Raw genomic sequence first — 16,331 nt, forward strand, 5'->3', positions numbered from 1 at the left:
TATTGTTGGGTAATCTATGAAAACTTTATGGAAATATACATGAAAGAGCAATTAGAAAAAATTAGAGCAGATTTAAAATCCGTTTTCATTAACCAAATTTCAATTCCGATTTTATAAAATCGGTCAATGGTTACAAAATATGTTCAAATCGGTTTAGGAGAAAAATGTTTTTTAGAACCGATTAACGTAACCAGATATTAAAATTGGTAAAGTTTAATTGATTTGCTCATCCCTAATCAGACTAGTGAACCTTGCAAATTCGATTCGGCCTTGAAAAACCCAAACCAAATAGTCGGACTATCCCCGACCCAACACACAAAATGAGGATTCGAGCATGATTATAAACCGAATTCACCCGAATTAATATAGTGGCTAAAATATTTATCGCTGTAAATTGAACATTATCCTAAAATTTTTGATAATAATAAACCCGAAAGTGACCTAAAAATAATGTGCCTCGCTAACTCGATTTGAGCCAAATTATAACAAACCCGACACAAACTCAGCCCGATTGGCCCTGTTCCCAGGTCTAAACTAGAGGCCTACAGGGGTGCCACGAAGAATTTTATTTTATTTTTTCTTTTAGTAAAGACTAAGGGGGCGTTTGGTTGGGGTAATTAGGAACAGTTAGTCTTGCTGAAGACGGGTCGGAGTAAGTGACGGGTAATGTCACTCACAAAACGGATATGAGGGACAAGGTGGGGCACCCCCATGTATTTCCATCCCTCCTCTATTTGGGTCATTTATGAGAGGAAATGGACAAATGGTATTCGTCATTCTAAATTGACGAATACGTGTCGTTTTCATTGAGATCTTGTGAATTAGGAAAGGGTAAGAGAATAGGAACCGATGATTCTTTTTGCAAATTAATAATAATACCCTTTACCCATCTATCCTGCCATCGCCCTCACCGCCGCCGGTCGCCGCCCTCACTGCCGCCTCTTCTCCCTTATCTCTTGAATGGTTGTCCTCTTTTCTCTCTACTAAATTCATCCTTTTATATTTCGTTTTTTATTTCTAATCTTTGCTTTTGTAAAGTATAGATTATTCATGTTTAATTTAGGATTTTTATTGTTTAATTATTCTTATTTAGGGTTCTTATTGAGAGGAGTAGGGGTTCTTCCTTGCTCCAGTGTACGTGTGTAACCATCATTTCAACAATAATTTTTTAATTTTTTTGTTTAGATTGCAGGTTAACAATTGATTCAAGATACATAAATTATAGAGAAATCCAATAAAACCCAATAAAATTCAAACAAAGTTTTGTATTTGTGATGCTTCATCCATGGCTTCGTGCAATGTATACTAGCAAAAGAAGGCGCCTTTTCTCGAGTTTGTATAACCCAGCAAGCTCCTTCGTCACAAACAAGTGTAAAGGTGAAATCTTTACTAATACCCATGTTTTAATTTTGCATTATAATGGTGGAAATTCATTCAATTTTAGTTATTGTAATATTTTACTGCCTCCGTCTCAGTTATTTGTTTAGCTTTAGTTGAAATACGTCTTTTAAATATTACTCGTATAAAATATAAACAAATGATTGAGACAGAGAGAGTATTTACCTGTTTTGTTGATTAATTTATAGTATTGTACATAGTATTTTGGTTTATGTCAATATGAATCATACTCTCTCCGTCCCGATCATTTGCTTACCTTTTCTATTATTTGTGAGCGGAGGGGTATTTTTATCAAAGTTAAACAAATGAATGGGTCGGAGGGAGTATATAACTTCCATGTTTGTTTACCGTGGTAGAAATGTGTGTAGGCACTAGGCAGTGGCGGAACCAAGGGGGCTAGCAGGAGTGGGCACCCCTGGCCAATGGAAAATTTGAAAATTTGGTTAAATTTTTCGATATTTCTTTTCCTAGGTTATTTTAGTGCATTACTGGTTCGAAACTGGCTAGGAATCCCGGTTCAGACATTGTTTGTAGGATTATTTGAAGTATTAAACTATAAGGATGAAATGGATAATTTTAGGTGCAACGAACATTAGATGATTTAGTTTCACATATACTCCGGATTTTTGAGTAAGGGAGATGAATAGGAGGATTAATATGTTTGAGATGGAAAAATCAATATTTCAGGCTCATTTTCAAGTGATCGAATAGTGGGGAAATCAGTAGCAGGCGTAAGAGAGTGTGTCGGGTTTGAGAAAAGCTCACCTAGTTATTTGAGGTTTCTATGCACGAGTAGTGCTGGTTATTCAAGTGTAGCTGAGGTGAACACTCCATCAACGAAAAAGGTGGGCTTTAAGTCCGAGAGTGCCAAGGAAACTATCATAGGTGATCTGAAAACGGAATGTTTGAGTGCGAAGTCACTGGATTTTACGCAAATTGACAAGGAGTTGCTTCCTACTGTTCTTATAGTAGGGCGGCCAAATGTAGGCAAATCTGCACTCTTTAACCGGTATTTCTCTAGTTCTATCTTGAAATTTGTACTGGCTTAACTGATGGATAAAAAGTCCTTGACACTGTTATGGGAACATCCATGTATTTTGTGGGTGCAGTCTGATTGGAAGGAGAGAAGCGCTTGTTTATAATACTCCAGCGGATCATGTCACTCGTGACATAAGGGAAGGAGTTGCCAAACTTGGCCATTTACGGTTCAGAGTCCTTGATTCTGCTGGCTTAGAAGCAGCGGCTACTTCAGGTTCTATTCTGGGACGGACTGCAGATATGACTGCAAATGTTCTGTCTAGATCTCAGTTTGCCATGTTCTTGATTGCAGCAAAGTATGTCATGTTACGTACATTCCCTTTGAATAAGTGATGTCAAAGAGTTCTGTTTTAAGTTATTGTCCTATCTTCGGATTAGTTTTAAAAAGCTTGCCTTTGGTGCGCTGAGACTCAGTAAGGCACTACCCAAAACGCCTTGGTGCCGCTTATGCATAACAGCATAAGGCACATCAAGCAATGCGCTGCTATGAATACTCCATATTTTTTCTCCTCGAGCTATTTTATTTCGGCCTCTCCTTTCTCCCACTCTCCCTATCCTCTTTAAATTCTAAAATTGGTATTGTTGCACAAAATTTAAGTTTAAAAATACAAATCTGTTAGCAAAAGTTGTGCGCCGCACAGCTTTTCAAACTAAATCGCGAGGCTTTCAAATATATGATTGGGGAGAGGAGTTGATTGGTGGCTTTATTTACATAATGTCATAATCTATCTTTTACCGGAGAAGTGTAGATTTGAGTCTTCACTATAGCCACTAACGCTTCATTTACGAAATGACTAGCAAAAGCCCATTTCAATGCTAGGTGTTTATCTTCTCTATTTCTGAATGTGTAGAGATGGCTTGCAGCCCATGGATTTTCAGGTTGGGAAATGGTTGCGTAGGCATGCACCTGGGATCAATATTGTATTAGTGATGAATAAATCCGAATCATTAGATGAAAATGATGGTACTTTGGCAGCATGTACTGGCGAAGCTTATGATTTGGGGTTTGGGGAGCCTATTCCTATCTCTGCTGAAACTGGATTGGGAATGGCGGATCTTTTAACTACTCTTAGGCCAATGCTAGAGAGTTATATGCTTCAAGTCTTAGATGGTATGTAACAGTAATACCCTCCTTCAAACTCTTTCATCTTCTTGTAAAAGCTTAATTCCTTTGCTTAACTTCTGGTTATAACTTAATAACTTGAGTAATACATGCTGGCTATGATGGTGCTGATAGTTAAGTAGTAAAACCGTAAAAGCATCCTCTCACCATCTACCTGCTCCTTTATGGTATAGAGCAAACTACTTTGTTTTTGTTCTTATTGGCTATCTGCATTATCTGATGATATGCTTTTTCTGTATTTCGTTAAATGAAGCTATACCAATCAGTACTTCCCCTGAATCGGAGGAATCTAAATCGACATTACAACTAGCCCTTGTTGGACGACCCAACGTTGGAAAGTCTACCTTGTTGAATACCTTACTACAAGAGGAACGTGTTCTGGTGGGGCCTGAAGCTGGTTTGACAAGAGATTCTATTCGGGCTCAGTTTCAATATGATGGCAGAACAATATATATGGTATTGTCAGTTTCCTGTTGCCTCCTTGTCTATTCATTGTTCATATGGCGGAGGATAGTTCAAATGGTCTTACATAATCTGTTAAAAGCAAGGAACCCGACAGCTGCCCTTTAACTTCTTATGAGTTACTTTGATGCCCGTTTTTTGTTGAAGGTTGTGATAATATTGTCAGAGACTCGTAGTAACATTTAAATTGATTGTCTCGACTCTCGACTTCTCTTAAGTCTTAACCAATAGGCATCATAGTTGAAACTCATGACATGTAATCTTGGGGAGTAAAAGCACTCTGATTAACTGAGACGATGTCACCCAAGAATTGCTTCAGTCTATTTGCCAAAACTTTCGAGACTAATTTATAAACCACATTGCAGAGACTAATGGGCCGGAAATCACGAATTTTATCCGGAGCTTTTTTCTTTGGGATCAAAACAATATTAGTTTTATTAATATCCCTCGGAGATAGCTCGCCACGAAGAACGGCAAGGACCGTACTAATGACCGTTGACCCAATCGTACTCCAGTAAGATTGATAAAAAAGAACATTCATACCGTCTGGACCCGGGGCCTTTAGTGGATGCATTTGGTTAAGAGCCTATTGGTTAAGACATAAGAGAAGTCGAGAGTCGAGACAATCAATTTAAAGCGAAGCTCAATACAAAGCGAAGTTCACATCAGCTTGATGATATTGATTTCACATCTTCTGGCTTCTGCACGATGTTTCAAGTTGAAACTCATGACATGTAATGTGACTTGATGTTCTTCTGCAGGTTGACACTGCTGGATGGTTGGGGAGAACAAAAGAGAAAGGGCCTGCCTCTTTGAGTATCATGCAAACTAAGAAGAATCTTATGAGGGCTCATGTGATTGCTTTGGTCCTTGATGGTGAAGAGGTGTGCCACTGTCCGCTTGACATTTCTGATTGACGTTTTTTTCCCTTAGAAGTTACAAAGCTTCTGGTTATTGGTGGCTACTTTATTCACCAGCTTTGAGAATTATATGTTTCTTCTACACAGGAGTTAACTTCAATATAAACAGTAATACACCCACATGCACCGTGTTGCTAAATACAACGATCTTCTTTGTATTTTACTTTGTACTTGTGTATGATTGCCTGTTTCACGGCAAAAATGCCAAACCTGAATCAAATGGTATATTTCTCATGTAAGACTGTCTCATGTAAGGTTTTGTATAGACGTTATGGCCGTGATATGTATCTAATGTAGTTTGCTCGTTTAACCGGTCAGGTGGCGAAGACCAGGAAGAGCATGAAGCATGCCGAGCAGGTTATAGCTAGACAAGCAGTGGAAGAAGGACGTGGCCTGGTAGTAGTTGTGAACAAAATCGATTTGTTGAAAGCAGTTCCGAATTCCAAGTTATATGAGAATGTCGTTAAAGCTGTTCCTGAAGAGATCAAGAAACTTATACCGCAGGTGTGCCTTTTCAGAATTCCTGCATACTCATAATACACTATCTTTCAACTTCAACTCTTTAAACTCTTCATCTGTTAATCTGACGGATTTAAGTTTTAAATAAAAGCTGTTTGATTTGTTAAGCTATTCTTCAATTTCGTCAGGTGACAGGAATACCGGTTGTATTTGTTTCTGCTCTAGAAGGAGAGGGTCGAATAGCTGTCATGACTCAGGTTATTGAAACATATGAGAGATGGTGTCTTCGACTGTCAACGGCTAAGCTAAATAGGTGGTTGCAAAAGGTTTGTTCTTTTTGCCTTTCACTATAAAGTTCCTTTCTCAGCACACTACCACAAGACGAGATTATACATGTCTTGTTCGTTCTAGAGTCAGATCCTTAGACAAACCCTTACAATTTGGCTTGCATTGTTGAGTTTTTTAAGATCAGATTGTTGATTATCGGTATATTTAAGAGCAGATCGTTTACACATTTCTTATTTATATAGTCTTACATTGCACTCTCGAAAAATAAGTTGCATGCGTCTCTTGTAAAAACAGTAAACTATCCATTAAAGACATCTTTACCCTCACCATAAATAATGGTAGCTGCAAGAAAAGGGGTACAACAACAACAACAACATTACCCCAGTGCCTCAATGGCTCCCGCAAATTGCTTGCGGGGTAAGGGGGGGTCGGATGTACGCAGCCTTACCCTTGTGTTAGAAACACAAAGAGGCTGTTTCCGAATGACCCAAGATGAAAATTGCATCGAGAACTGCATCGAAGGACTGCTACTTCACAAGAGAAAGAAGCGCAGCCACTTTAGTAAGCCATTTTGCTTTACTCCATCATAATCCAGAACCAACGAGTAATGAGTCTTTGGCTCCATTGGAAATATGGAGAAAGCTGCAAGAAAAGGGGTAACTCAGTCAAATAACACGCAGTTTTACATTATTTATTCTGTAAAACAACCCTACGTAAATATTTGTTGAAGTTACTACACGGAGTACAGACAAAGTTGCTTGTTTTCTTTTTTCAGGTGATGAGCAGGCACTCTTGGAAAGATCAGGCTTCACAGCCGAAAGTCAAATACTTTACGCAGGTCAAGGCCCGTCCCCCAACTTTTGTTGCCTTTGTGAAGGGTAAAACAGCGCTTCCGGATACCGACATACGGTTTTTGATCAGATCGTTAAAGGAAGACTTTGATCTCGGTGGCATCCCTGTTCGTATCTTGCAACGGCCGATCTCGAGGAAAACTGAAGGGACGGGCACTAACAGCCCCAAGCCCCCCAACAAGAAAAACCATACCAGGAAAGTGGTCCCGAGGATTCTCACAGATAAACGTAGCACTAGCACTGGCTCCTGAGACTTCCTGTACGTATACATTACCCTTTCCCGCTCTCCTTTTCTTTTGCAAAAGATGATGTGAACTTTGCTTTGTATTGAGCTTCGCCTCATTTTGATTCAAGTAGCAAAGTTTAGTTCATTGGTACATTACGCGTCCTCTGGTTTAGAAGTTAACTCCCAGGATTGTAGCAGAACCTGGAGTCTGTATAGGTAAGGCAGGCTCATTCCCGAGTTGATCGTCTAACAAAACAAACATGTAATCTTGGGGAATGAGCTGCAGGACCGACTATGAAGAGGTTACATTTCGTTCTTAGATCACGGCCCCTGGATCTTGGTCTCTTGGACTCTTGGATGTCACTCGTGTTTTGAGGATGGTTTATTTCCAATATAATTTGAAACTAAGTTTTGTTTATCAAACTCATCTGGCATAGTCGGTAAAGTTATGAGCAGGCGGCCTCATGATTTGTGTACGAGACCATCAACACCCTTTGTCAACTGTGAGATATTGCTGTACTACATCAAATTAGTGGAACATCACTTGTACATATCAATTAGGCAAAATCTCATTTAAGACGACATTATCCGTTTTAAGTTTAAGACAGGTGAAATACATTACCAAATCACATGACTAGTAGTGTTACATTGTTTACACAATCTTCCTTTTGTATTGATAAATACTCGACTTTTCTTTACAACAAAGTCGCTAATACTCAACCTAACAAATAGTGCATTAAGTTAAATCAATTTGACTCCAATAATTTTTACCTAGAGTTACATTCATAATACATTTGGTCATCCTAAATTTATCTGAGTAATATTTCGCATGAATAGGGTTAGTTTGACATTTTACTCGATTTATTTAACTAGTTTCTCCTTAAAAAACTAACTGGAAGTTGTAACTAAAAATTAGAAGCTGATAAGCTACTTGACTAAAAGTACGTCATTCTATTTTCCACGTATTACCCTATGTAGGTTTGCTTATATCAGGTACATAAAAATTTAGTTTTTCTTTATTTCGGTTCTCATTATCTAACACTTGCAACAAAATAGAACATTAGAATTTTTTTTTTTTGAAAAGAGAAAGACTTGTTCATGAATAAAACGGCAAACATCAATTTAAAAACTAGATGTAACATCGAAAACAAAACTAATAAAAACCAAAGAAGATCTTCCTCGTGTAAAACTAAGGATCTCAAACGGTAATTTTACGATTTAGTGAGTCGTAATTCATTAATAAGATCACAAAATCTCATTGAAGACGGCACGTATCCGTCACTTTGGAGTGACGGATACCATTTCCTCTCACAAATGACCCAAATAGAGGAGAGAGGGAAGCACATGGGGGTGCCCCCACCTTGTCTCCCTTCCGTTTTGTAAGTGACATTACCCGTCACTTGCTCCGACCCATCTTCAGCAAGACTTGTTGTAATAAGATACCTTATTTATCTTGACAAACGGAACTAAATTTTAAGACGATAAACCCCACACCGCACTATATAACATAACCTGTCCGGCACACCACAACAATCCTACAAATCACGACACCACCTTTCTTCAACATTTCCCCCAAAAAAATCCCCAATTTCTCGTCCCTCAAAAACCCTAACTTTATCATACGATACTCTAATTAATTCAATTCACACATTCAATCGATTCGTCTGCACGATTAAAAATCTCATTCGATTTCGTCATTTTGTGATTTTTAGATACGTTTGATTTTACTTTCTAAGGTTTATTTATTTATTTAATTTTGAGTTGTTTGTATAAAATGTCTGCAATTGTGTGTGGAAAGAGGAATTTTTTTGAAGATTATACTGATTATTCATCAACATCGTCTCCGAATCCGGTTTCGAAGCGTCTTCGTTGTGCTTCGTCAACGTCTCCGGTTCGATTCTCGTTGTCGTCTTCGCCGCCGCCGCCGCCGTTGAGTAGTGGTGTTTTTGATAGGCTTAGGGAGCTTTTTCCATTGATGGATCAAGAGGTAATTTGTTCATATTAATAACTTTATTTTACGTTGATGTTTTAATTAATTGTGTTTTTAGTTATGTTTAATTTAGAGGAGTATTTTTTAAGAAGAAAGATCATGACTTTGTTACTTACTGATTAATATTTTTTATTTTAAGTAGTAATAAACACTTTGATGATGGATAATTTGTGTTTTATTGTTAGTTTGATTGTTGGATTCTTAGAATTTAGGATTATAGATTGCAGATTTACCATTGAATTTTACCTGATTTTGTGAAGTAGTTTGGTTTTTGAATGTACTTATGTTGTGATTTCATCTTGGGTCATTCGGAAACCAACATCTTTGTGTTGGGTGGCTGTGTACATCCGAACCCCCCTCCTTACCTTGCTATTTGCGGGAGCCATTGAGGCATTTGGGTAATGTAGTTCTTGTAGTAATTTCATGTACATAAGAAGGCCCCCTTCTTTACCTGATTTTGTGAAGTAATTTGGTATGTTGTGATTTCTTCTTGATCAGTATCTGGTAGTAATTTCATGTATTTAAGAAGGCAATTTCATGTAAACCATGGTGTTGAGAATAATTTATTAGTATTAAGAAGGATTTAAACCAATTGAGCAGAGACTGGATTTGTTGTCGAAAGTTGGATAGATGTAAGATGCATGTAACTAGCAAATTGAGCAGAGACTGGATTTGGGTCATGGTTTGCTAAAAGCTGTACACTTGGTTTTTGACTGGCGTTGAGGATTAGTCGATTAGATCATTAAGCAGTTACAAAGAATTGGAGGGAGTCTTGGTTTAAAAAAGCGTGCCTGAGGCGCGCCTAGGCGCAAGGCGCCAACCAGATCGCACTCTGAGGCGCATGGAGTGCAAAAGGCGCACCTAAGGCGCATGAGGCACAACAAAGGTGCAACTAGTGAGGCGCACCCAAGGCGCACTAGTGTGCAATTCCATATTTTTGTTCAAAATTCTTTTATTTGACCCTTCTTTTCTCCCCGTTGTCCTTAATTTTCACTTTTAAAAACATGGTAGCCCTCTTTAAAACAAAAAAGGGACTATTTTCGCATAAAATTTGATTGTAAAATATGGATGCTCTTTTGAAAAACCAGTGTGCCTTCGCCTCGCGCCTTGCGCCTCAGCCCCTTGGGACCCCATCGCCTCAGTGCGCCTTGCACCTTCTCAAACTAAGGAGGGAGTCTTAGTTTGCTCTACCGGGATTAAATGGAAGCCTTTTAGTGAAAATGTGAGACTTAGGTAAGATATTGGTGATCTTGCAGCTCATTAAGTTTGCCAGAGCAATCTTCATGTATAAACGTTATTTGGAAAAAAGAGAATGCCAGTAACATAAATCCTATGTTCTCAAGAGTCAAGACTCAAGATGAGTCATTTGTTGCTTGATCTTGTCTTCTTTTCCATTTCCACTGCTTAAAGTCTGTCATGCCATTCATCCATTATTTTAGTGTGCATCAAATCGAAATAGAGGACAATGTGTTTGGAACTTTGGATTGTCATCTATATCAATTATCAAGATAGCTTGATTTTGTAGCAGTGTGGTTTGTGTAGAGATGGGCAAGAATTTTTGTGGTTGTTATCAGAGAGTCAATATTCTGCAAGTAGTAAAGTTGTAATGTTTGCCGCTGGTTGAGAATTTGATTAGGCAACCTAACCCAACTCTGACAGGCGAGAGCGAAGTAGTCAACACTTGATTAAGTTTTCTTTTTATTCTCGTATTTCAGCTTATCAACAAGGCACTGGAAGTGTGTGGTGATGACATAGATGCTGCGATCAAGAGGCTGAATGAGATGTGTTTGGGATCGTCTGAGGGTTCAGCTTCTGCCAACCATGTGAAGGAACAAGTGGGACAAGGTATTGCACTTGTGGATTTTTTTTTTAAAATTTATTTGGCTGAAGAACAAATCTAATTATATATCTACTCTTTGTAGTTGGTTCAGCTATTGATGGAGAAACAGATCCTAATGGAGAAACTTCTGCTCAAAACGGGCTCCCAACTGATGGTACTCAGTGGGTGGAGCTATTTGTCAGAGAGATGACAAGTGCGACCAGCGTAGATGATGCTCGAGCCCGTGCAGCTAGGGTATTGGAAGCTCTAGAGAAGTCTATAACGGCCAATGCTAATGCGACAGCAGAGAATTATCACAAGGTAGTTTCAAATTTGAACTCCGTATATTGGTAATCAGTATTTAATGTATCACCTTGTAATATGCCGGCCTGTTGTGTGAGTTATGTTCGAAATTGTAGTTCTTGTCTTACCAGTCACTACTTCTTGGAATTAGGTATTGCGTTTGTATGACAGGTCTAAGTGTGGTGGTATCGGTCTCTCGTCTTGTGTTGGATTTGTTAGTTGGCATTCTTAGCCTTACGTAGGTGTCTCTCATGGCAGGAAAACATCATGCTGAAGGAGCAATATGAAGGGCTTACGCGTGAAAACAGTATCCTTAAACGTGCTGTGCAAATTCAACACGAGCGTTCAAAGGAATTTGATGACAAGAACCAAGAAGTGGAGCAACTTAAACATCTACTCTCTCAGTACCAGGAGCAGCTGAGGGGACTAGAGGTCTGACACTAGTATTCTTTGTGTTGTTTATATTCAGCCTGTGAAAGCATCGTAAATAGGCTTCCCTTAATTTTCCTCCCCTTCATTTCCCTCAGACCCATTTACCCTTTGAACACGGAAAGTTGTCCCCCTCTTTCTGTTTAAGTTCCGCTATCCAAACAAGGGGTCGAAGTAACATAGGCATTGGGTGATGGATCTTGCAAGGTGTTCTAAGCATTTATAATCGTTTTGTGTAGTTTTGTAATTAAAGATCTGACAAAAACACGTAACCATCTTTGATCACAGGTTACTAATTATGCATTGAGCATGCATCTGAAGCAGGCGCAGCAAAGCAGTTCCATACCTGGTCGTTTTCATCCAGACATCTTCTAGTTCTTCAAGATCTCGAAAATGACAGCTGAAAAGGGTTATCAGAAAGCACACAAACCTGAAAGTGATAAAAAGACAGAAGTGAAGCTTAGGTACCTACATTAGTCTTCTGTATTTTAAGTTATTGTCTTACAAGGAGCAGATTGAAGGCACACAATCCTCGATTGCTCCATCTATAGTTGTGGTTATATTATGGGATCGGGCAAGATCTAGCAGTTCTGTCCCTTCTCTGTTCCTTATGCTATGGGATGGGATCGGGCAAGATCTAGCCGTTCTGTCCCTTCTCTGATGTTCGGTAGTAATGTTATATTGTCATTTGTAATCTGTCCTTGATTTCTTTCCTTATATTAATGGAACAAAAGACTTGTTGTATCGGCTTTGAAATTCTTCCTTTGTGTTTTCTTATTAGTGTACGTCTACATTAAGCTCGTCTAGTCTTAAACACAAATTCTTTACATGTCTGGACTCTGGACGCTGGACGCATGTCCAAGAGGCTTAAAAAGAAGCATTTTAAGTGTCATACCCATATTCGGTTATTCGCGTGTCGAATTTCCTCTGTTACTAACTTATAAAGGTGTGATTGCACTAATAGTCTAATTATCACATGGAAAAGTTAAGGTAGTTGACCCCAGTCACGAAGATCTCGGTAGGTTCCAGGCAGGTATCGATTTTCATGGTCAAATTCTCGAAACATGTGCGTATGCTGATACTCTCATCCCACCTTTCGCCTTAGTGTATTATTAATGCTCTTGGAACACGAAGATTATGTTAAAAATGTTTTGCCAAAATATGATTACCAAATTGAATATGAACAGTAGTTAATTAACAAGCTATCAGGATGTTTAGAGGTGGCACGGGTCGGTTACGGGTCGGGTCAAAGCGGGTCGGGTCATATAGGATTCGGGTTATGTTGGGTCAGTGACGGTTCGGGTCGGTTTGGTTCATGTCGGGTTATCTTCGGGTCGGGCTATCAACGGGTGGCAAGTAGAGTCGGGTCATTAGCGGGTCTGTGCCGGGTCAGGTTATTAGCATATATTTCATCTTATATATTTAGTTTTAGATGGTAATTTTATGTTTAAATAATCGGTAGGTATATTAATTGTAGTTTTTAGTGAAAACAATTAATTAAAATAAATGTCAATTTGTTGTTATTTAAACCATTATAAACTATTTCATTATCGTGTCATCTATCGAGCTGAGAAATATTGGGTCACGGGTCGGATTTGGGTTAGAAAAAATAAGGCTGCTATCAGTTATCGGGTTGGTTCGGGTCGGGTCGGTTTCGGTTCACCCAATTTTCAGGTTGTATCGGGTCGGTTTCAGGCGGGTCGGGTCTGCATTTGCCAGCTCTAGGATGTTTTTCCTGTTTGTAGTCCCCGATTTCCATGTGCAAACAAAGCGCTTACACCGAGCCTCGTGATTTAATCGGTCTTGTACATTACATCTGTCGTCCGTCCGATGTAGTACCAGTGTATTAAACTTACTGTAGTTGTCCACAGAAACTTACAATATTACAGTATACAGTGTACATAAGCCATAAACATACAGCACACTCGGTCTTACGCAGAACTAACTGAAATTCAAAGGCTTAAAAGCCGAAAATAAGGACTTACAGGAAAGCCGAGACTGAAGAACACACATCAATGCTCGAGTCTCGTTATATGGACACATAAGATCAGACCTGGGCAGTGTGAATTGATCTCTGCCCTTTGTTATAATACACCCAGTATACCTCACCATAGTTTTTCACTGGTTTATATAATATCGGTTTGTTTTCTTCACTAATCAAGCCGTCTTCAGGGTGGATTTCCTTGCCTGTTTCGGGAGAATAGAACATAGCAATCGAGATCCTGTCTTTGTCTGAATTGCTCACCACTCTGTGAACCGGGCTTTTAAATGTCCCATTCGTCATTATCTGTAACCAAACAACGCCGATTCAGTCTAATGGAGAGCTGGTTTCGGAATACAACAATATTATCCTCGTGCCTTAAGGACTCATACCTAAGGTGCGGTAAGAGGGTCACATACTCATATGGAGAGGGTTTCCGAGTAACCCCGTAATGATAATTGGATCAAGAATTTCAATTCTGATTTAGGGTTTTTTTGTCAAATATAACCTTAAACAAAAAGTTTTTCCAAACACTACCTTTCAAAAACAGCGACATTTTGGTTGGATTTCGTCAATTTAAAAGGATTTTTAGACCATTTGTAATGGGGTGACTTTCAGTCGATGTTTGATATAGGAAACGAGGTTGGAAATGCTTAAGTTACGGAATCCGGCCAAAATGTCGTGTTTGACAAAAAAAATTATATTAAAGCTTGTGTTTGACCAACTTTTTTAAAATGCGGTTGGAAATACTTTTTTTTTTTTAAGTTGCGTACGACAAAAAACATTCTATCATGTTTCAAAGCGAAGAAGATGTTATTTTTGAATAATTCACAAGTCTCCCAAGACGGGGGTTTTCTGTTTGAAATTATGACGGAGAAAATGTGACATTTTTTTGATAAAATGTTACCATTTACAGAATAATTTTCTAATAAAATGTTGAACAGTTTTAGCTATAACTTTAGCGGTAACATTTTGTCATTTAAATGGTCACTTTTTATTACAAAACAACGACATTTTCTCCGTCTAAATTTCAGACAAAAAAAGTCCCGTCTGAAATGAGAATTACGCAAATATTCTTAAGTACCTCCATTTGATCACCTATGAGAACAAGGATAGCCTCAGGATCTGCAGGAACTGTAAGCCAAGTACCATCCATAAGGATCTGTAGGCCTTGCACTTGATCCTGTAGTATAAGACTGTAGCTTGTGCCATCGGAGTGAGCTTTAAGACCCATCACTCGATCCGACATTTGACAAGGTGAATAGTAATTGAATCTCATGACAAACTCTTCTTTTTCCCCAAATTGGTTGATGAAGCTATTTTCTTCCAAGTCCAAGCACTTTGCCATTGCTTTCGACAGTAATTTAGTCATCGCCTTCAATTTCGATGAGTACTCATCTACAACCTCCCTGCTCCATTCGGTATACAAAGAAGGTGAAACTATATGTTATAACAGAAGCAAGAAAGACAAATAAAAACAATAAAGAAAGCAACGCACAGATTTACGTGGTTAACTAACGGTGTGTTAGCTAAGTCCACATGGCAGAAGGGAGAGAGTTTTATTAATATGTGATGAGTTTTTTAGATAACAGATTCAAACGGTATAATAAGCATAACTGCTACAGAATGACCTAATAAGACCCCCGCATAGTCATTCGAAGTGGCGACTAACAGAATCAAGGCACAAATGACCCGAAAGCGAATACTCAGATGATTTTTTTTTTCTTTTGGGGTGTTGACCAAGAGTATCCCCTATCGACAGCTCCAAAGTTTGACTTTTTCAGAGATGAGAGCCGTTACCACTCACACCAGCCAACTTTACGATTTTTTTTGTTTCAATAGGACACGGAATTGATGAATTATTTGACAAAGGCTAAATGCGAACCTGAAAGAAGACGGATTCTCCGGCCAAAAGCGAAGATTCCTGTTATCCTCAGGATACACAGTAAGTGCCAACCTGTCTTGCCAGTCCAAGGGTTGCCCTTCCTCAGGGACAGGGTCAGCTCCATAACCTTCATACTCATTCACGCCCTTCGCGTATCTTCTCTTCTCTTCCATTGGCTGCTCGAAAAATTCCCTCGTAACTTTGCGCATCCCATCCAGTAATGAACTTGGCATCCCATGACCTACTACCTGCCAAAAAACAGTAAGTGGATTATACATCTGATGTAATACATTGGATGATATAGTTTTTTGATCATTAACATAAAGTTTTGATTTTTAATTAAATTTAAAAATTTTGAGTTGTATTATAAAGTTTTTGAATTCATTTACGTATACATTAATTTCAAAAAGTTACATTATAACTCAAAAAAATTACATATAAGCTCAGAAAAAAATGATTTTTGATGTCATAAAACTAAAATGTACTCCGTAATTTATAACCACGAGACAGTATGAGAATTTATGTACAATCCTTATTCTCGCCAAAAAAATGACAAAGAAGATATACATTCAGCCCAGAAGACCTGTCAAAATATAACCTGATATACGAAATATTGACCCAACCTAATCCCGACTCGCTTAGCAGCAGATATTAAAGTCAGTAAGATACATGGATCAAACCTGAAAGCAGCCCCATTTACAGAGAGCTGATTTAAGGTCCTGCAACTCGTCAGAATTCGCAACACTCGATGCTTCTGTCAGAAGGCCAACATCTATGGTCGGAATTGGAGCTAAAGCTGAAATACTGTCGTTGTCCTCGCGGCATAAGTATGGCTTTGGAGGTTCTTCCCCCTGCACAACCAAATCCTGCACTCGCTTCGCTAGCAGATTTCCTGCTAACGAAATTTCCTCAGACAATACATCAGCCATATTCAAAATACTTGTTTGTTCTCGGTGTTTCTGAGAATATAGCTTCCAAAAGTTGAATGGTTATCTGCTGTACTAAAGATATAGCAAAATCTCATCAAGTCGTTGTCTTTTTGTCCTTTCGGATTTTTCTTCCTCTCGTCTAAGGCTGTAAAGTATTTGAGCTCGTTCACTTAGTTCTCAGAGTCGGTTTAGTCAAAGTTCAGTCAGAACTGATCTAGAGCCCAAACTCA

At 38.7% G+C, this 16,331-nt stretch overlaps 3 protein-coding genes across 6 annotated transcripts; 2 read left to right on the forward strand and 1 right to left on the reverse strand.

Moving 5' to 3' along the window:
• The first annotated feature begins 872 nt into the window (after positions 1–872).
• On the forward strand, positions 873–7,346 carry LOC141610839 (uncharacterized). 4 transcript variants are annotated; one of them, XM_074429106.1, is made up of 11 exons: positions 873–963; positions 1,186–1,377; positions 2,086–2,407; positions 2,508–2,732; positions 3,288–3,547; positions 3,813–4,015; positions 4,783–4,905; positions 5,260–5,445; positions 5,589–5,726; positions 6,464–6,798; positions 7,052–7,346. In XM_074429106.1, exons 2-10 carry the CDS (start codon positions 1,275–1,277, stop codon positions 6,788–6,790), a joined length of 1,887 nt encoding a protein of 628 aa, XP_074285207.1. In that variant the 5' UTR covers positions 873–963; positions 1,186–1,274; the 3' UTR covers positions 6,791–6,798; positions 7,052–7,346. The 4 variants fall into 4 exon arrangements, with proteins under 4 accessions (XP_074285207.1, XP_074285205.1, XP_074285206.1 ...); XM_074429107.1 differs by having other exon boundaries at positions 895–963; positions 1,193–1,377; XM_074429104.1 differs by lacking the exon at positions 7,052–7,346 and having other exon boundaries at positions 6,464–6,914.
• Positions 7,347–8,293: 947 nt separating this feature from the next.
• LOC141610834 (uncharacterized) lies at positions 8,294–12,062 on the forward strand. The gene is made up of 5 exons (XM_074429094.1): positions 8,294–8,752; positions 10,471–10,600; positions 10,678–10,895; positions 11,136–11,309; positions 11,595–12,062. Exons 1-5 carry the CDS (start codon positions 8,540–8,542, stop codon positions 11,679–11,681), a joined length of 822 nt encoding a protein of 273 aa, XP_074285195.1. The 5' UTR covers positions 8,294–8,539; the 3' UTR covers positions 11,682–12,062.
• A 1,069-nt stretch (positions 12,063–13,131) lies between these two features.
• LOC141610836 (protein LATERAL BRANCHING OXIDOREDUCTASE 1-like) lies at positions 13,132–16,210 on the reverse strand. The gene is made up of 4 exons (XM_074429097.1): positions 15,853–16,210; positions 15,173–15,420; positions 14,372–14,696; positions 13,132–13,593 (listed from the first exon to the last, which is right to left on the reverse strand). Exons 1-4 carry the CDS (start codon positions 16,099–16,101, stop codon positions 13,354–13,356), a joined length of 1,062 nt encoding a protein of 353 aa, XP_074285198.1. The 5' UTR covers positions 16,102–16,210; the 3' UTR covers positions 13,132–13,353.
• Between the last annotated feature and the right edge of the window lie 121 nt (positions 16,211–16,331).

This window comes from Silene latifolia, chromosome 11, assembly GCF_048544455.1.
Source record: "Silene latifolia isolate original U9 population chromosome 11, ASM4854445v1, whole genome shotgun sequence".
Classification (NCBI taxonomy): Eukaryota; Viridiplantae; Streptophyta; class Magnoliopsida; order Caryophyllales; family Caryophyllaceae; genus Silene; species Silene latifolia.